At 36.0% G+C, this 22,802-nt stretch overlaps 1 protein-coding gene across 2 annotated transcripts in view; it reads left to right on the top strand.

Annotated features, from left to right (window-relative positions):
- The window catches only part of LOC144974718 (putative methyltransferase-like protein 24), a 55,935-nt gene that overhangs the window by 31,302 nt on the left and 1,831 nt on the right, over positions 1-22,802 (top strand). For both annotated transcript variants that reach the window (XM_078917891.1, XM_078917892.1), the window contains exons 3-6: positions 10,065-10,264; positions 12,880-13,011; positions 15,183-15,254; positions 21,002-21,146. In XM_078917891.1, the coding sequence (XP_078774017.1) occupies positions 10,065-10,264; positions 12,880-13,011; positions 15,183-15,254; positions 21,002-21,146 (549 nt within the window). The remainder of the gene's footprint in view (positions 1-10,064; positions 10,265-12,879; positions 13,012-15,182; positions 15,255-21,001; positions 21,147-22,802) is intronic.

The raw sequence follows: 22,802 nt of genomic DNA, 5'->3' as shown, positions 1-22,802 counted from the left end.
CCGCTGGTTGGTTAGTCAATAAGAGCACCGTACGGTTTCCATTGGGTAAATTCTTTGGTAAAGGTAAAGGTAAAAGCTTAACAAAACTAAACACATAAAAAATCTCTCATACCTCATAAATTCTCTCTCTCTCTCTCTCTCTATCTCTCTCTCTCTCTCTCTCTCTCCCTCCCTCTCACAAACACACACACACACACACACACACACACAGATACAAACAAACAAACAAAGAAACGTTCTTCTTTTCTCGTATCGCCCTAATTCCGTACCTTTTTATTCTCAATAATTGCCTTTAATATATTTACACTAGTAACGCTACTCTGTCGTAAATATAAGAGGAAATGACATTTTATTTATTTCGAATGACCTCCAATGGGTCCTGACTTGAATTCAATGGACAAAAGCTTTTTGTTTATGATGTCAGACATGACAAGGTTTGCATGGGTGCCCCAACGATTTAAAAGAAATCAGAGATAAAAGAGTCATTTCGAAATGCATGAGATTGAATCGCATGCATGGGATTGAATTCAAGACAGAAAATCAATTGAATCATGGGAAAATATTTTTTTACGTACAGTCATAAAACAAAATGGGGGAGGGCGGATTATATAAAAATTTGCCAAGTTTACGATGTGTCGTAAAATGAATCGTCAAATTATCATTTTTCAATGTATTTTCTTGAAAATTTGTGTACAGAATCTTTCAATAAATGAGTATGATTGTGGTCAAATTTCTCAGGTCATGCTTCTAAACTTTTCTCGCACCAAATATATAAATAAATACTTAGATGAATATATTAATGAATGAATAGATATAAATAAATAAATAAATAGATTAATTGATTAATAAAATAAAATATAAATACATATGAACATTTATATAGAGCATTGCCACGATTTTACAATGTTCCCCTCCCCTTCCTCCCACAAGCCATATGGAAGCAACTATCTTTTTGATACAGTACCAGTCGCCTTTATGCGTCTTTTTTGCACTAACATTCTTACAATGTCGGACATTTCCTATAGCCATGTTTACACCTGAGTTGAACATTTAAAAAGCATCAATATTAAATCATTTTGAAATACTGTGGAAGAATTTAATTAAGTTTTAAAATAACCCAATTATACAATGGGCATTACAATTTTATGCCAAACGATATTGAACGATACAAGGTGGCCAAAAGACTGGACACAATCCCTAATTATCCCATTTTCTAGGAGATCTGAAAAAGTGCAGTAACTATAAGATCTTAAGTCTTATTAGCCACCCAAGTAAAATATTTCTGCGGATTATACTAAACAGAATGAAAAAAAAAATAAAGTTGGAAGGAGCATAGTACAACATGTGTTCAATAACAGAATTCTAACAGAAAAATTCCTTCAACACTAAAAAGAACTATTTCACAATTTCATAGACTTCCAGAAGGCATTTGACAAGGTATGGCATGACGGTTTGTGGGATAAATCAGGCTTTTATGGTCTCGAAGAGGGTCTAATCCAAATAATCGAAGCACTCTATAATACTGCGTCAAGTGCAGTTCTCAACAACAACGAGCTTGGTGAGTTCTTCCGAACAAATCTAGGCGTCAGACAAGGCTGGATACTCTCCCTAATGCTTTTCAATATGTTCTTAGAGAAAATTATGAGCAAAGCTCTCGAAAATCGTCAAATCTCTGTATCACTAAGCGGAAGGAAACTGTGTAATTTGAGTTTGCTGACGACATAAATTTCATGGCTGAAAGCGAACAAGAACTACAAGATATAACTAACTCACTTGAACATAAAGCAATGCAGTACAGCATGGAAATAGGTACAGAAAAGTCTCAGATACTGGTAAACAGCAGAAATGATGGACATGCCGGAATTTCAATCGATAATGAAAAACTCGAGGAAGTGTCAACATTTAAATACTTGGATGTTCTGCTAATCATGGACGGTACCAGTGCAACTGAGATTCAGGCAAGAATATGAATGTCAACAGCAACACTAACGGGACTTGCACAATATGGAAAAGTCCAATCAGTTTCAAAAAAAATAATTAAGCTATAAATGCAAATCACTGGTACTTTCCATTTTGCTACACGGCTGCGAGGCATGGACATTAACTGCGGAAATAGAGCGCATAGACTCTCTGTTTTGAGATGCAAAGTTGTCGAGAACTCCTGTGGGTGCGGTATATATAATGCAGAACTAATCAAAACGTACTGGAAGAAGTGCAAGATCGTGCAGGACGGCAGGAACCCCTCATCACCACAGTTAGAATAAGGAAACTGTCATGGTTTGGCCACAATGTGAGGTTTGTGCAGAACGGTGATGGAGGGTATCCTTTAAGGAGAAAGAATAAGAGGAAGTTAAAGGAAAGTTTGGATGGACGATATCAAGGAATGGACAGGAATGAAGATGAAGGAACTCTTGGAGAAGGCCAACAATAGAGAAGAATGACGGAAAGTGGTGAGATTTGTATCCTGTGTATCCCCCCCCCACCCCGACAATCATCAGATCATGAGATTAATGAATGAATGAAATAGAGGGTGCGAGAGATGAAACCGGAAAAAAAGTATGACGCTATTCCAATATTATTAAAAAATCAGAAACATTCGAAAATTTGCAAACAACAGGAACAATAACTTAAGTTTATACTTGCCAAGTTTGATTAAAAATCCACTATTGGTTAAGAAACTATGCCGGTTGTACCAAAGTCGTACAAAAATTACAATATCGGAAGATTCCAAACTTGCGTCTTGTTTTTACCCGTCTTGAGTTACTTGTGTAGACAGTTACCCCTTCTCATTACAAACCAAATGTCCCATCGGGATACATTCTGTGATAAGTTTTCTTCTAACAATATTACAAAATTTTCAATGAGTCCCAGAAATCATATTTGATTTATTTATAAAGATTAAATTAAATTGTCTCCAATGACTCCTGACCTGAATCCAATGGACTACAGCATTATATGGACAACGTATCAAACAGTGTGTAAGAATCATACACCGTGCCATGTTACACAAAAGAGAGCTAAAAGAGTCAATTCAAATTGCATGGAATCAAATCATTATCTAAATCTATGTAGCTACTTGGAGTGGAAATTGTAAAAAATCTGAAGTAATAAAAATAAATAGAATAATAAAGCATGCTAATCGAATGTTATGAAATGATGGATGGAACAATTTTGAAGATTTTCACAAAGATATTGCTAATGTTAAGATTAACTAAATTCAAAGAGACGAGTTCCACCCTATGTACACTGAATTCAAAATAAGCCACAGGAGTAACAGACTAATACACATGAAAGCCAAAAGACAAAGATATTTTAATTCATTTTACAATCAGTAATACGAAACTTTAGGATGATTTTTACATGACATTTGAAAGATACTATATTCACTCTAAAATCTATTTATTTATGCATGTTTACATGGTGCTATATATAATTATTATTATTTATCTATACATTCAAATACCATGCTTTATTTTTACTTTTTATCAACCTGTGTTGGCTCTGTGCAATCCTTCCCAATTTATTTTCAAAATTCTATTTACATTACAAAACCAATATGGAGCTTTGTTTTTATAAGTAGCATCGTATTTTCATCAATTAGTTCTCTCTAAAATCTATTTATTTATGCATGTTTACATTGTGCTATATCGACATTATTAATATATTTATACATTCAAATACCATGCTTTATTTCCACTTTTTATCAACCTGGGTTGGCTATGTGCAATCCTTCCCAATCTATTTTCAAAATTCTAGTTACATTACAAATCCATTATTACAACTCTAACTCTACTTTCATGTCCGAGTTTTATAGCATTGCTTGTAACTGCTGTATATTTTATGAATATTTTCTTTTATTTTATTATATTTGATGTTTATTTTGCTTTTAATTAGCTACGTATTTCCATCAATTATTTCATGACAGTGTATAAATCTCTGCTAATATAACGATGAATGATGTGTAACATTATAATAATTTCCATTCAGGACCAATAAAGTATATCGTATCTTATCTTAAGACATTAGAAAATCAATGGGATTATGGAATAAAGATACTACGCACAGTCATAAAGCAAAATGGGGGATCGATAGATCACACCAAATTTGAGAAAATTAAGTCAAAATCTTGGATATGGCAATTTTGAGGTGTATCATTTACAATAATCATCTAGATAATTAAGTTCACTCAATATATTTTCTAGAAAAGTTGTGTACATAAAGTTCAATAAATTGGTTTACAACAAGATATGAAGTGAATAGAAAAGTGCCAGAAGACAATAGAGAATAAAAATTTTTTCGCGGCGGTGGTGGGGTTTGAACCTGCGACCTTATTGGTACGACAACTCCGCCTGGCAGGTGAGAGCGTGGCTTACTGTGACTATCCCGAACACAAAATATTCGTTTCAAATCAAAGTCATTACTAATCCTCTCTCAACTTCTTGAGACACCGATTCTCGTACAACATCGGAATATTTTGACACAGTTAAGCTTAATAGCTATATTCTCAACAAACATAACAGAACGATTAACTTGAGTATCCCGTGATGGGTGAATTTTAATTCATCATGGACGCACTTATGTGGTACAACATATGAAGTGAATAGAAATGCCAGAGACTGTATTGTTAAAAATCAAACCACCACCGCGGAAAAATATTTTATTGTCTCGCATTTGATTCACTTATACAATATTTGAACAACATAAGTCCATCTACATATGAATTAAGAAATTACCATACATGGAGCTACAATGCTCATCGTCTAGTTAATGTTTGTGTTAGATATTTATTTAATTCAAAAATGTGTGTGTAGACATGGTAGTCTCAGAAGTGGTGAGATCAACATGATATGAAGTGAATAGAATAGTGCCAGAAGTCAATAGAGAATAAAAATTTTACCAAAGTCGCGTTAAACCCACCACCGCCGCGAAAATATTTTATTCTCTATTGTCTTCTGGCACTTTCTATTCACTTCATATCTTGTTGTTACCAACATAAGTGCCTGCTCCACTCACTTTTCTGAATTAAAAATTCACCCCATACACCGAGCATACTCAATGTCTCAATCGTTTCTATGTTATATGTTTGTGTTGAGAATATTGGCTATTAAGCTTAACTGCTGGTCAAAATTATTCGCGATGGTGGTGTACGAACGAATCGGTAGTCTCAAGAAGTGGGTGAGAGAGGGATCTAGTAATGACTTTGAGTTTGAAACGAATATTTTGTGTTCGTGGATAGCTCACACGGTAGAGCCACGCTCTCACCTGCCAGGCGGAGTTGTCGTACCAATAAGGTCGCAGGTTCAAACCCCACCACCGCCGCGAAAAAAATTTTTTATTCTCTATTGTCTTCTGGCACTTTTCTATTCACTTCATATCTTGTTGTTACCAACATAAGTGCCTGCTCCACTCACTTTTCTGAATTAAAAATTCACCCCATACACCGGAGCATACTCAATGTCTCAATCGTTTCTATGTTATATGTTTGTGTTGAGAATATTGGCTATTAAGCTTAACTGCTGGTCAAAATTATTCGCGATGGTGGTGTACGAACGAATCGGTGGTCTCAAGAAGTGGGTGAGAGAGGGATCTAGTAATGACTTTGAGTTTGAAACGAATATTTTGTGTTCGTGGATAGCTCACACGGTAGAGCCACGCTCTCACCTGCCAGGCGGAGTTGTCGTACCAATAAGGTCGCAGGTTCAAACCCACCACCCCGCGAAAAAAATATTTTATTCTCTATTGTCTTCTGGCACTTTTCTATTCACTTCATATCTTGTTGTTACCAACATAAGTGCCTGCTCCACTCACTTTTCTGAATTAAAAATTCACCCCATACACCGGAGCATACTCAATGTCTCAATCGTTTCTATGTTATATGTTTGTGTTGAGAATATTGGCTATTAAGCTTAACTGCTGGTCAAAATTATTCGCGATGGTGGTGTACGAACGAATCGGTGGTCTCAAGAAGTGGGTGAGAGAGGGATCTAGTAATGACTTTGAGTTTGAAACGAATATTTGTGTGTGGATACCCCAGTGAGATTACTCAGGCAGCGTCAATAGTAGCCCCACCAGCTCTCACCTGCCAGGCGGAGTTGTCGTACCAATAAGGTCGCGGGTTCAAATCCCACCACCGCCGCGAAAAAATTTATTCTCTATTGTCTTCTGGCACTTTCTATTCACTTCATATCTTGTTGTTACCAACATAAGTGCCTGCTCCACTCACTTTTCTGAATTAAAAATTCACCCCATACACCGGAGCATACTCAATGTCTCAATCGTTTCTATGTTATATGTTTGTGTTGAGAATATTGGCTATTAAGCTTAACTGCTGGTCAAAATTATTCGCGATGGTGGTGTACGAACGAATCGGTGGTCTCAAGAAGTGGGTGAGAGAGGGATCTAGTAATGACTTTGAGTTTGAAACGAATATTTTGTGTTCGTGGATAGCTCACACGGTAGAGCCACGCTCTCACCTGCCAGGCGGAGTTGTCGTACCAATAAGGTCGCAGGTTCAAACCCCACCACCGCCGCGAAAAAAATATTTTTATTCTCTATTGTCTTCTGGCACTTTTCTATTCACTTCATATCTTGTTGTTACCAACATAAGTGCCTGCTCCACTCACTTTTCTGAATTAAAAATTCACCCCATACACCGGAGCATACTCAATGTCTCAATCGTTTCTATGTTATATGTTTGTGTTGAGAATATTGGCTATTAAGCTTAACTGCTGGTCAAAATTATTCGCGATGGTGGTGTACGAACGAATCGGTGGTCTCAAGAAGTGGGTGAGAGAGGGATCTAGTAATGACTTTGAGTTTGAAACGAATATTTTGTGTTCGTGGATAGCTCACACGGTAGAGCCACGCTCTCACCTGCCAGGCGGAGTTGTCGTACCAATAAGGTCGCAGGTTCAAACCCCACCACCGCCGCGAAAAAAAATATTTTTATTCTCTATTGTCTTCTGGCACTTTTCTATTCACTTCATATCTTGTTGTTACCAACATAAGTGCCTGCTCCACTCACTTTTCTGAATTAAAAATTCACCCCATACACCGGAGCATACTCAATGTCTCAATCGTTTCTATGTTATATGTTTGTGTTGAGAATATTGGCTATTAAGCTTAACTGCTGGTCAAAATTATTCGCGATGGTGGTGTACGAACGAATCGGTGGTCTCAAGAAGTGGGTGAGAGAGGGATCTAGTAATGACTTTGAGTTTGAAACGAATATTTTGTGTTCGTGGATAGCTCACACGGTAGAGCCACGCTCTCACCTGCCAGGCGGAGTTGTCGTACCAATAAGGTCGCAGGTTCAAACCCCACCACCGCCGCGAAAAAAAAATTTTTTATTCTCTATTGTCTTCTGGCACTTTTCTATTCACTTCATATCTTGTTGTTACCAACATAAGTGCCTGCTCCACTCACTTTTCTGAAATAAATTGGTTTACTTGTAGTGAAATTTCAGACATGCATTAGTTATGGTCCGGCGGTTTCTGGGTTTTTTTCTCGCACTCGATATATACTTGAGATCAAAAGAAAGTATACAAATTCAAAATCGTCGTTACTTTTTTATCCGTTGACGTAGGCTAATGATTTTCCACCATTAGCCTTTCTGTGTACAGGTAGTCGATGTTTTTTATTTTAACCTGAAATTCGCTCACCACGTCGCGCACGTGCTAAAATAACCTTTTAGCCCCTTACTGTGGACAGGAAGTGTCTAGATTATTTTTTTGTCATCCATGTCTTCTTGAACATTCAAGGCAGGAGATCACAACACAAAATACCATCCAATTAATCTACGCGATGCCATGACTTAGTTTAGAACAACGTGCACGTGCCATTGGTCATCTTCAAGCTGGACAGTCTGTGACCAATGTTGCAAGAATGTTTAATATCACAAGGAGAACTATATATTTCTTACTGGATCGATTTGAAATAACACAAACGGTAAGGGACCGAAATCGAACTGGCAGACCACGAGTAACAACACAATGTTAGGACCGTTTTATACGCAGCCTACATCTACGGTATTGTTTTAGGACGGCGACTGAAACTGCGCTAGCGTTCCCGGGTACACGTATTAGTCGACACACTGTTCGTTGCAAACTTAGAGAGCATGACATTATCGCAAACGTCCGTCGATGCGACAACTTCTTACTGCTCATCACCGGTTGGTCCATCTTCAGTGGCGCGTACTCATCTGCGTTGGACAATGCATGCGTGGTCATTTGTTCTCTTCTCAGATGAATCACGCTTTGTGATTGGAAGAAATGACGGTAGATTACGTTGTTACCGAAGATCACACGAGTGATTTCACGATTCATGTGTGTCGTGGAATCCCCAAACAGAGGATATGGACAAGTGATGGTGTGGGGTGGAATAATCAGAGACTATAGGACAATTACTCTAGTCCAAGTAGATGTATCCTTAACCGGTGCAAGGTACATCCAGCACATTTTACAACCCCATGTTATTCCATTTTTTTCATGGACATCCCAATTTTTCATTCCAACACGACTATGCACCATCCCACAGAGCAATGGATTTTATAGCAGCAAATAATGTGAACGTTATCAGCCTGTGGCCTGCAATATCCCCCGATCTAAATCCGATGGTACTTATATAGAACATAATCGGCCGCCAAGTCCGTTCGTTAGACCCGCAAAATGAACATCAACTGTTCCACGCCATAAGAACAGCTTGGGATAACATTCCTCAACACCAGCTGGCCAGATTGACCAATTCCATGCGTAGGAGATGCAATGCTGTGATTGGAGCGAACGGGGGACATACTCCTTACTGAATGAATTAGATTCACCTTTACTTTCAAATGAAATGAACGCAAGTTATTAAAATGTCATTGTTTGTCAAAATTATAGTGTATGTTTTGACTTGTTACTTCCCTTCTTCGTGTGATTGTTGCTGCTCGAGGGCTCGAAGAAATAAATAATGAATGCAAGCTTCAATTTAATTACAAAAACAGATTAAATGAACGTTTCGGGTTTCCCCTTTATCAACAAAACTGTATGATTGAAACACCACAGATGAATGAGATGATGTAGTAGTGGCGTAGTTAAGATGAATAAACAAAACATTGGTTGGCAGGAAATATTATGCTCCTTTGTAAGGAAGCACAAATTAAAATACTAGATATTTCTAAAAAGTGTGCAATTAATTAAGTGAAAAGAGGGGAGGCGGGGAGGAACTGTGTAATGCCACTTAGAAAGTGAAATATAAAATGAAATATAAAAACGTGTAGATTATTGTTGGAAAATAAATATAATGGAATTGAAAATAAATACAAAAAATGTAAAAAATAATAATAATAATTAAGGGATGTCATTAGTGGCAGCAGCAGTAGCAGAAGGAACACTAAGTACTTTCATTATTATTATTATTATTATTATTATTATTATTATTATTATTATTATTATTATTATTATTATTATTATTATTATATTATTATTATTATTATTATTATTATTATTATTATTATTATTATTATTATTATTATTATTATTATTATTATTATTATTATTATTATTATTATTATTATAAGTGACTTCCCTTCTTGAAGATCATGATTTAAAAATTCTATGTTGCATACAAGATCAACCATATACGTTACAAATTCTAACAAAATGAAAGATAAATGATAGTACTATGATTACACATAGGTTTTAAATAATCCAGAACAATATTTCATACCAATTCTGTAGGTAAAACAAGTGTAAACTTTCTTTTCATCACTAGTATATATCAGTTATCGTACATTGGTTGATAATGGAAAAAAAAGATTTTTAACCCGAAGGAATAGAGGTAGCATAATAGGTAAGAATGGTGTGGTGTCATAAAACTGGTTTCTATTATATTGGAAGTGTAAAACCACTCTGCCGGAGAACAGGAGATATACTTTGTGTAATTCATCTTCTGGTTTCAGAGTGATGGCATCTTATTTTCTAGTCTAAATATTTGCTTGTCGTCAATAAAGATGATCCACTCTCGCTCTTTTGCGTACTGATATCCCAAGAATCTGCCTACACACATGATTTATTGTATCTCAGGGGGAAAATCATGGAAGTTTGTTGACATCAATCGGAAAAGAAGAGACACGAGAAACAAAAAGCACTACCTTTACCCAGGGACTGCCCAAAGTAAAAGAAACTCCAGGACCAAAGAAGAAGAAAGATGAACCCATTCCTATACCCGATGACTCAGTGCTAGCAAAAATGTCTGTCAAGGAACTCTCTGATTTCTACCATGGGTAAGTAGAGACAGATCATCATCATCATCATCATCATCATCATCATCATCATCATCATCATCATCATCATCATCATCATCATCATCAACATCATCATATCATCACAAGTAAACATGTTTAATAAAAGAAAATTAGATAACACAGTTTTGAAGTAAATTCCATTTGCTTGTCACATGGCTAGATATTGTTAATATTTGATGGTAACTTTGAATCAAAATTTTCTACTTGAACTCCGGTCTCTAACAAGGCTTGGTCTTGGACTCGCATTGATTTGGTTGATTCTATATTTTAATTAGTATATTATGATTTGTTTATTAAATGTATAGGGTGCGAGATCAAAAGTTGAACAATTATCACGCTGATTCAATGCAAGGATAAGTTAGAATCTTTTGAAAATTACAAGCAACAAGAACAAGCTCTTAAGTTTGTTCTTGTCAAGTTTAATTAAAAATCCCCAATTCCTTAAGAAACAATGCCGGTTATATCAAAGCTGTATAAAAATCACGATTTCCAAAGTGTCCAAACTAACGACTTGTTTTTAGTTGTGTGGCGTGTCTAGTGTAAGATGAAGATCTGAAAAAGGTGTTCATGAAATGGTGCCAGACAAAGCAAGGAAGAAAAATACAAGTCATGTAATCGATGACTCAGTTTGACAAAAACCTCAATATAGATCGCCTTCATCGATGCTTGTATTAAACACAATATATTCAAGGGCTGTAATTCTTGACAACAATATTGTCGTTTTGAATGGTAAATTGTTTCGAAAATTCGGGAACATATACTTCAATTCTATATAAGTGGAAGTTTTACTCCATTAGGGATAGCCTTTCTGTACAAGACATCCAAAATGCTGTCTAAAGACTTCCAGAATTGTGATCTACCTGTAAAAGATTTAGAAGGAAATTTACTACCCGGAAAATTAAAGCAAATGGAACGATAGAAAGAACATTTCGAAACTGATTTGAACAGAGCACCACCAAAAACACGTACAAACAGCAGGCCTGCACTAATAGATCTACAGATCAATACAGAATGTCCAACGAAATAAAAGTGCAATTAATAGTCTCAACACAGGCAAAGCAGCAGGTGAGGACCAAGTGACAGCTAAAATGTTGAAAATAGAAAAGGAAACCACTCCCCAAATCTTGCAAAAGATATTCTCAGATATCTAGAAATCAGAAGAACTATCTACGGAATCGAGTGTTGAATTAATTGTCAAACTGCCCAAAAAGGGAGATCTATCTGGTTGTGGAAATTGGTCAGGCCTCGTGTTGCTCTCAATCACAAGCAAAATATTTAGCAGAATAGTTTTGAACCGCATGAATCTAGCAATAGAACCGAAGCTCAGAAAACAGAAAGCAGGATTTCGAAAGAGCTGCTCATGCTCTGACCATATCCTCACCCTAAGACAAATATTCGAACAGTCGCAGGCATGGAATTCACTCTTATTTGCAAACTTCATAGACTTTGAGAAGTCTTTCGATAGTGTCCACAGCTCTCTGGAGTATTCTATGGCACTATGGCATTCCTACAAAAATGTTTACATCATTCCGATGCTCTATAAAAACTCCCATGCCAAGGTAATTTGAGGGAACAATGTAACAGAAGGTTCTAATATTGACACATGAGTGAAGCAAGGCTGCAATTTATCTACTTTTCTTTTCTGCCTTGCAATCGACTGGATCATGAAGGAATCAGTAGACAACAAGAAAACCGGACTCAGCTGGACATTTACGGAGACGCTATAAAATCTCGACTTTGCAGACGACATTGTATGTATCCACAAGTTCACAGATGTACAGTCTAAAACACTGAGAATGGAAACATTGAGAAGCAACAAAAGAGAAATGAAAGTTGGTGTATGGTCTTGGAGACAGATGACAAAAATGACCTTCAAACGAGAAAGATAGGGTTCAAGCATAAAAAAACAAGCAAAAAAAAAAAAAAAAGAAACTTGAGCTTTTATATAGCACAATATCCACTAAATGTGCTCAAAGCGCTTTACAAAATGTCCCTGACCAACAGCAACACATAACACGTAGAACGATAAATAGGATAAGAAAGTAACTAAGGGATAGCGTTCTGTTGTTTGATCTACCCTCAACAAAAAAGTAGTTTTACAGAGCCACTAGGCACTTGATTCACAAACACAAAGGGAGAGCGTTTAATTCAGGGTTAATTCGAGATTCCTCCCCCTCCCAGTCCACTCAGCAGTGAAATAGGTAGCTGATTATGTTAGATCCATAATCGACTTAATTCAAAATTCTCAATCCGTGTAAAAGTCATGAATATTAGATCCTGAGGGTTCAATAACTCTATATAGGCTTCACTTTATAGAAGCTTAACAATTTGGATTTTTAACATTAGGAAACACTTTTACAAGGAAACATAGTGTAAAGTTCCCTCATGGAATGGTGAAGGGAAGAGGAGGGGAGGGGAGGATAAAAAAAGAACATGGTACGTAAATCCACAATTTCTCCCCACACTCAGGTATATAAAAAGTACCCAAATTCTGTGTAGCTGTCGTGTTTAAATGGGTTATGTGGGTGATGGGAGGAGGGGGGGGGAGGAAATAATATGTGATATGAAAATCCACATTTTCTCCCTACTTCCAGGTATATACACGGTACCCAAGTTCTGTGTAGCCGTCGTGTTCGAATGGGCCATACAGGTGATGGGGGCTGGGATGTATGTGAAGAACAAAAGTATAAATTTGACCCAAAAAGTTGTCTTGTCTACTCCTTTGGGTGAGTATTTAATTTAATTCAAATGTATTTGTTTTTATTATTACAATTCCACTTTTACATGTCTACCACCTTTACATGCCTACCACCTTTTCACGTCTACCACATTTACGTGTCTCTTACCTTTACTTGTCTACCACCTGTTCATGTCTGTCACTTTTACACGTCTACCACATTTAGATGTCTACCACCTTTACATGTCTACTCCATTTACGTGTCTACCAGCTTTACATGTCTACCAGCTTTACATGTCTACCACCTTTACATGTCTACTCCATTTACGTGTCTACCACCTTTACATGTCTACTCCATTTACGTGTCTACCACCTTTACATGTCTACCACCTTTACACGTCTACCACCTTTACATGTCTACCACCTTTACACTTCTACCACCTTTACATATCTACAAACTTTACATGTCTACCACCTTTACACGTCTACCACCTTTACATGTCTACCATCTTTACATGTCTACTCCATTTACGTGTCTACCACTTTTACACGTCTCCTTCATTTACGTGTTTATTACCTTTACATGTCTTCCACATTTACATGTTTCCACCTTTAGGTGTCTACAAAATTTACATGTCTATCGTATTTACGTGTGTCTTATATTTATTATATGTCTACCACCTGCACATCTCTGTCACCCTTACACTTTTACCACTTTATATATCTACCACCTTTACATGTCTACTTCATTTACGTGTCAACCACCAGTACATGTCTACCACCTTTACATGTCTAGCACATTTACGTGTCTATTACCATTACATGCGCACCACCTTTTCACGCCAACCCGTGCGAACTGGATTTCTAACAGGGAAGAAAAAGGGGATGTAAAAAAACTGGTTCCTATTTCTTTGGAAGTGTAAGAATATTCTTCCTATGGGCGGAATACATACCTTGTGTAATAGATCTTTTGGCTGTAGAGTGATGACATCTTATTTACTAAATATATGCTGGTCGTCACTGAAAGTATTCTATGCTCGCTCTTTTATGTTCCGTATTCCTTAAAATCTGCGGATGTACCCTGCTAGTAAAATAGTTATCCCACCTTTTGATTCAATATGTAACTTGTTCACTATGTTTCCCGAAGGACTGGTTGCATGCAAACTTCCAAGGAATTAGGAACCGGGAAAGTATAATGTGTGACGTCAAGGCTTTGTTGCTTTTTGTGAGCATTCATAACCAATTTTGACCCGTTTACGTTTAAAAGTACAATGTGATATTGCACGCCACCCCCATTTTAAATCGTCTGTTCCAAAAAAAAAAAGAGTGAAAGATGTTCAGTATTTTGAAACCACAATTTTGGCTATTGTGTTTATTATATTCAAGAAAGCTATACTGCCTTACTCTTTTAAAAAATCCTTTTAAAATATTTTGGCCAGAAAACTCATCCTTCTAATGCAACCTTCTAATGTGACCGATAAAAATGATCTTCATCTCGTAAAAACGAAAAAAGAATTTCAAACTTAACACATTACATCTAACACACTGCTTCTGCAAGCTGCACCCAAGACACTGTATCTAACACACTACAGCAAGTACACTAAACCTAACACATACCTACATTTAATACACTACTTCCAACATACCACACCCAACGCTCTACATTAAACATAGAGCATTTAAAACAAAGTATGCCTAACACATACGTCTAACGCATTACATCAACGGACTACACCTAACATTCTACACTACATCTATCACACAACACACAAAAAAGAAACAAAAACAGAACAAATCAAAAACCAAAAAAAAAAAAACAAAAAAAAAAACAAACAGCAATAAAGATAAATAGAAAGACAAAAAAAAAACACACAAAAAAAACAAGACAACCCCCCCCCCCCCCGGGGGACACCCATAGAAAAACACACCAAATAAAACAATAAAAATAAATAAAGCAAAAAGGAAACCACTGCATCATGTTGCCAAGTACCTCCAAGACCTGCCTATGACATGGTGCTGCCACTATATCTTCTGGCAGATTGCTCCATTCCTCTGTGTTTTGATGACAAACAAAAGCTCTCTTACCTTTATTATTATGTTGTGTTTAATATGTTGATTATATATGTCCTATAACTAACAATCATACATTATAATATTGTTAATGTTTGACATTTTTGTAAAATACCCATAGTTTTATTTTCCTTTTGTTTATTCATTCAGATTATCCACTGATGTAACCTTTGATGATGCTATTCAAAAATTTGGTTGTGAGGTTCATGGATATGACCCAAGGTAAGCAGGAGGTATTTGGATATAAGTTTCTCTTTGCGTTCACCTCCGTATATCATTCATTGTCTATAATGGTATTATGCCGGAGTAATATTCATAGTGAACAAACATACATACTGTGGCGTAGTTAATCATATATTGTAATGGCTTATAATCGCTTTTTGATAGATGATATTGATAACATTTTGCGTTGTGTTGTAGATGTTAATAATGACTACAGAGTTCAGGGGCCGATGATGATAATTGAATGTACAACATCAAGACATTCAAATAAAAGTCCAGATTCCAAGTTTCATTTCTTACAGTTTTATTTGTTGTGATAAATTCCAAATCCAAATCAATTAGCATGGTCATAGTTCAATCAGTTTCATAAATTCCAAATCCGTAAAATCAGTCCAAATGTAAAGTCATTTTGCCTAAGTAACCATTTTCAATATTTGTGGAATATTTCTAAGTCCATAAAATAAAGATTCTTAGTAGGATATTAGAACTTGCAGCATACTTAGGAAAGTGCAGCGCAACATGAAGTAGAACACAGAATGTAGAAAAGAATCAAAAGGTAGAATGATCCCCGTTTGATCAGAAACACTGTTTTATATCCTATCGTAAACTGTCCCACAATTCCTTTTACCCTTAAATAATCAAAGGTCGTACGTCTAAATAATCTGAACGCCCAAATAACAAATACGGTACGCCCAAATAATATCGTACGCCTAAATGATAAATACCAACTATAACTTAATGCTTTTATCCCCAAATACCAAGAAAACCGATCAAAGAAAGTAATTTTCTAGTACTCAATATCATGACCAAATATACAAAAATCGTGAACTCATTAAACCCATTTGCTGCTCGTCACTTATCTCTGGAGAGATCTTTCTCCTTATTCTTTTCATAAGTATTCTTAACATAATTTTTGTGGGCTGGCTCATTATGCTGATTGTTCTGTGTTGGTCACAGTCAATAGTATCGTGTTTTTTGGGTATCGTAATGAATACTGATTGTCTTAAGACATTAGGCAATTCACCCTTTTCATATAAGACATTAAAGGCTTTTGTCAGAATGTCTATTCCCAGATCGTCGAAGGCGTCAATCAATTCTATTGAGAAGCTATCTTGGCCTACCGCTTTCCCCTTTTTCATCTCTTTGCAAGCAGCTTCTACTTCTTCTCGCATAATCTGGGGACCCGTGTTCACACTAGAGATTTCTTTATCCAAGGTCAAGTTTTCACTTTTTTCTTTCACGCATTCTTTGTAATCATTTTTTATTTGATGGTTAATTCTCAATAGATCTCATTGCAGTTTTGGTTCCACTTTCTTCTTCTTTATTTTTTAATTTTTATTTTTATCGTGGCCTTGACAGGTCTGTGGTCACTATTGCAATCTGCGCTTGGAATAGTTGTTGCGTTGCGTACGATATTTCTGAATCGATGTTGGACAAGAATAAAGTCTATCAGATTTTTATAAAGGTCACCTGGGCTTATCCATGTCCACTTCTTTCTATCGTGGGTTTTAAACCATGTATTGACAATAGTAAGGTTTTCCAATCTGCACCAGTCGACAAGTCTTTCCCCTCTATCATTTTTGATACATAGTCCGTGGGGGCCAACGATATTTTCAACTCTCTCATTACCAACCTTTGCATTGAAATCACCAATTATTAGACGAATGTCATCAGATTTACATTGTTTTAATGCTTGTTCCATATCTTGATAGAAAGTCTCAGTTATGTTTTCGTCACTGTCTGATGTCGGGGCGTATATTTGAATAATATTAACATTAAACAGGTTTCCTTTCAACTTTACTAAAATAACTCTTTCTGAGATTGCTACATGATCTAAATAGCACTTTGATGTTGATTTGTCTAAAAGAATTCCAACTCCTTTTTCATGATGTTTCCCCCCTGCATAATACAATACAAAATCATCTTCTTTAACCACTCCTTCTCCTTTCCACTTCGTTTCTGAGATTCCAAGGATGTTAATTTGGAACTTTTTCATTTCTTGAATAACGTTTTCAAATTTTCCTAAATGGTTTAATGTACGTATATTCCACGTGGCCAATGTGATTATTTCATTTCGCACCAGTTTGAAACGTTCAACGTGTTCGGGACAGCTGATGTCCTGAGAAAGTTTGTTAGTGACGGTGGTTTTCCGTTGCCTTCCGTCATTGTTATTAGTAGAATTTAAATTATTGCATTTTAATTTGACTGAGTTGTTTTTAATTTTTTTCTTTGGCTTCTCCTGGTTTTCGTTTTTGTTTCCTTCCACCTTTATTTCTTCTTTTTATTATTTTTCTGTATGTCTTGAATAAATCAAAAGATCTCAAAATGTTCACTATTTCTAAATTCGGTGTATTATTAATTGTGTGTTGTATTGTACGTAGGTGTTGGGGTGAATAGATATAACAATAATTAGGTGTTGTCATTTTCGATGTTCATCGTCGACCGTTTTAATAAGATTAAAATAGCTCACTGTTATTTTTTTCTTCTTAAAATTGTAAAACGTAAACAAAAATGGTCTCAATAGATGATAAAATCCTTGCGAAAAATTACAAAATTTTATAATATTGCTAACTTAATCGTTTAAAATTCACGAAATTTCGTCAAAAGCAGCACAAAGTCATAAGAAATCCCCTGAAACAACACTTAAAACAGCCGTAAAATGCAATAATTTTAAGAGCACTGTGAAAAGCAGCCTTCCAGCACTGAACACATTAAGAAATGTAATAGCAAACCACAATATACTATAACCTCAAACTACTTATCACAAGATGCACTTTTAGCACTCTCAATCTCTCTCTCTCTCTCTCTCTCTCTCTCTCTCTCTCTCTCTCTCTCTCTCTTTCAAACACACACACACACACACACACACACACACACTACAACCACCAGCACCGCATTTTCATCACAACCACAATTACTACAGCCACAACCACCACCACCACCACATCATCATCACTACCACTACTACTACAACCACCACCACTACATCATCACTTCTACCACTACAACCACCCATACCACATCATCACTACTACTACTACTACTACTACTACTACTACTACTACTACCACAGCCACCACTACAACTACAACCACCACCACCACCACCACCACCACATCATCATCACTACCACCACAACCACCACCACCACCACCATCACCACCACCACCACCATCACTACTACTACTACTACTACTACTACTACTACTACTACTACTACTACTACTACTACTTCTACTACTACTACTACTACTACTACTACTACTACTACTACTACTACTACTATTACAGCCATTATCACATCGTCATAATCATCACTACTACTACTACTACTACTACTACTACTACTACTACTACTACTACTACTACTACTACTACTACTACTACTACTACTATTACTGCTACTACTACTACTACTACTACCACCACCAACACAACATCATCCTCACTACCATTAGGATTTGGAGCTTTACTTCATTTGAAATAAGGAAACTTTGGGGCTGTATTTGGCAATGTGTTTATATATCATAATTATAGTTCTAATCAGTTATCTATTTAGATCTATACAATATTTAAGCACGATAGCAAATATCATCCAAATTCCCTTTTTTTAGTGTGCGGAAATTCCTCTTTCGGCATAGAAATTCCTCCGAGCGGTGCCTGAAATTCCTGTGAGTCAAATTGAAAATTGACGTCTCTGCAAATTTTACTATTCTCGTCAAGTTTCCAATGCTCGTATCTAAGGAGTTATCTTTGCCCATTGATTTCATAGTGCTTGAAAACGGTGCCTCACAACAAAGTCGATTTTCTCAAAACTTGGTTTTTACACTCTCCCTACTTCAAACGGTCATATTTCGGCAATGAAGAATCAGAATTTTATAAATTTGGTATCAAATTTTAACGCATAAAATAAGCTATGATTGAGTACCAAAAACCCAAAATTGAAAAATCCGACTTAATACCGTTTTGAGGCGGAGGGTCACATTTGGGTTGCTTCTTGTTTTTGTGATAAAGTCAATAACGTTGCTTGTTTTGTTTCTTAATGCCTTTTAAATTTAATGTTAGGATGGCTAAGTCTTTGTATGTATTTGGCGTTGTTATTTAATCCTTGTTCATTATTGCGTGTGTCTGTGTGTTAAGTTCTGTCTGTTTGTCTGTCATTGTTCGAATGTGTCTTGCCGTGAAGTTATAGTGTGTATTGTATTGTAATGTGGTTGATTGTGAATGCAATGTTGTAGTGTTGGTTGTTCATGATATGTTACTCCACAAGTCATCAGTTTTATTGTTGTGTGTGTGTGTGTGTGTGTGTGTGTGTGCGCGTAGGTGTGTGTGTGCGCGTGTGTTTGTGGTTGTGTTGGGCTATTGTGGTGTATGCAGTGTCTGTATGTGAATGTGTTTGTTGTCTGTCTTAGGAGATATACCTACATGCATTAATAATGTTTTTCTCCTCTGGAAACACTTTTATGCTCGTCGGAGAAGTATTTCATAAGGGCGTCCGCCATTGTTCCGACAGTTTAGAACCAGTTACTAAGTTACAATGCGTCATTACGAGAGAAGTGACGTCACGACTGTTGAAGCCCATTAAGGTAGAAACAAAATTACACAATATAAATATATATGTTTAGAGCGATACAAAAGGGAATGGTGTTACTATACGGGTGTTGGCCAGTAATAGGAGAATAACACACGAACTGGTTTTACCAGTAGGGCTTCCGTTAGGTTCCGCCATCCAGCTCTTGATAGGGATTGAACGATGATCAAAAACAAATTATTTGACAGCGAATACTAGAAACTATCTCTACACACAAGAAAGGCTCATTCTACACACATTCGACTCTAACACTTAACACTAATAGAAAGTTTCAACGTTTATTTAATTTAATCTTAGGCTTTCGTCAATAATTCATACAATTTGATGACAACATACATGAAAGTGAGAAAAAAAAAGGTAAATGGAACCAATGAATAGAATGATACCATTAATAACCACAAAAATATAACAACTGTAATACCACCAATAATAATAATAATAATAATAATAATAATAATAATAATAATAATAATAATAATAATAATAATAATAATAATAATGATAATAATAACAATAATAATAATAATAATAATAATAATAATAATAATAATAATAATAATAATAATAATAATAATAATAATAATAACAGAAGCATAACAGCAATAATACCTAGTATTGTTTTTGTACTTGTAAATGAGTACCACGCTTATACCCCATTCGTTGACAATAAAGAAGATATGAATTATATCATTGTAATTCTGTTTCGGATAATAAAGTTATTGACATAATTTAGTAACACTCTGTGTACCAAAATGCTTTGGTCTGGGTGATCTTTATCCTCGTTTACTCTAATAGAACTAAAATATAACATACTACATACAATACACTATATCTCATCTAAGCTATTTGCCACCTCCATACATTTTGATATTCAGGGCAATCTCCGAGGTTGCAAAATATTCAATAAATGGTTGAAAACGGGATTATAACATCCCATTTGTACAATTTCTTATAACAAATATTCAATATTGGTCAAAAATGTATTTTATACTCCATATGTGCAATTTCCTATAAAATCAACGTTAAAGTCAATGAATATGAAAATATGAGAAAATTAAATATAATTTATTTATCTATTGATTGATTTATTGATTTGATTTTCCAATTTTGAGAAATACAAACCCATTGTTGTAAATGTTGTGATTTCTTTCTGCAGCCTGGGTGACACGGATCCATCTAAAGGATACAGCTTTCATTTCCATAAAGTCGGAATAGGATCAACGAACACGAAGAACGGACAAGGATGGATTCTTCAAACCTTGGGAAAGACACGAGAAGAGAACGGTCATTCGCCCTCAAAGGTAAACAGTACAGTTGTATTCTTAGAGAAAAATCGGGTTTTTAAACTTTTGGCCAACAACTCTCAAACCTGGAACTTCCATGAAGAATTCTTTGAAGTCCCAGGTTTGATTTTTTAGAAAGAAAGATGACGATCATTATGGTTTATCGATATTTGAAGGGCGAATTTTCTGGTCATAAAATCTTAAAAAGTGTCCCCCCCCCCAAGTATGACAGAATGAAGGTTATACAGATGAATATTTGCAACCCATCATATCAAAGTGGTATTAAGTACGGGTAAACTGCACGCTGGAAATTGAATTTATAGACTCAGATATGAACGTCGAAGTTAGAAGAAGAAGAAGAAGAAGAAGAAGAAGAAGAAGAAGGAGAAGAAGAAGGAGGAGGAGGAGGAGGAGGAGGAGGAAGAGGAGGAGGAGCGAAGGAGGAGGAGAGAGAGGAGGAGGAGAGGAGGAGGAGGAGGAGGAGGGGAGGAGGAGGAGGAGAGAGAAGAGAGGAAGAGAGAAGAAGAAGAAGAAGAAGAAGAAGAAGAAAGAAGAAGAAGAAGAAGAAGAAGAAGAAGAAGAAGAAGAAGAAGAAGAAGAAGGAGGAGGAGGAGGAGGAGGAGGAGGAGGAGGAGAAGGAGAAGGAGAAGGAGAAGGAGAAGGGGAAGGAGAAGAAGAAGAAGAAGAAGAAGAAGAAGAAGAAGAAGAAGAAGAAGAAGAAGAAGAAGAAGAAGAAGAAGAAGAAGAAGAAGAGGAAGAAGAAGAAGAAGAAGAAGGATGGCCATATGGATTGTACTGAAAATACATTATGTAAAAGAATGAAACGAGAAAACTACGTGATTTTCATATAGATGGAACACTATGTAATCTTCTCACTGGTCTGTTTTGGAAAGCGCTGTGATCGTCTTCGTAACTGCATGGGCTGTCAATGCAAATAAAACTAAGGTAGACTGTATAGATGTGTACTGCCGCACTCTAAGAAAAATCAACATATATTTAAAAATTTGGCCAGAAAACTCGTCTTTCAAATATCGATTGATTTGAATGATTCTCAACCTGGCATAAACTCTCAAAACCGGGACTTATAGCTATAAAATAAAATAAATAAGACTAGCGCCCATATAGAAACATCTTTAATTATAGAATGAAGTGAATAAATTAATTCGCGCCTGCATGTCGTAAGATTAGAGGCGATTGAGCGTATATTAAGATTTTCAAGAGTGCACGAGAACTAGATAAAATAACTATACTGTTATAATATGTGATGCAATTGCATGTCAAAGTCATAATAATAATAATGATATACAATCATAGGGCCGGCTGATGCAAATTACAAAAGTATGCAAAATAGATAATTTTTCTTCTCAAGAATAGAAATAGTAAGAAGCAATAATGGATGTGAGCGTGATATAGTGAGTTAAAGAGCAGAAAGAAATATAATAAGGTAACTAAGAAATTTCACTCACCCTCAGTAAAAAAAATAACACAATACACGAATTTTTACGGCAATTTTGCCTTGAACATGCTGGTCAGAAATGGTTTTAGAAAAGAGTGAGTAAAACTCTAAAAAGGTTAAAAATGAATGAATTGGACACTATTTCAGCCTAAACATTTTACGTCACCAAAAGGTGTGTGTGTAAGGGGGGGGGGGGGGGGGGGGGGGTAGAGATTTTG

This window comes from Berghia stephanieae, chromosome 6, assembly GCF_034508935.2.
Source record: "Berghia stephanieae isolate SIO BIC M18660-M18661 chromosome 6, UCSD_Bste_1.3, whole genome shotgun sequence".
In the NCBI taxonomy this organism is placed as follows: domain Eukaryota; kingdom Metazoa; phylum Mollusca; class Gastropoda; order Nudibranchia; family Aeolidiidae; genus Berghia; species Berghia stephanieae.
This window is presented reverse-complemented; position numbering and strand designations above follow the sequence as displayed.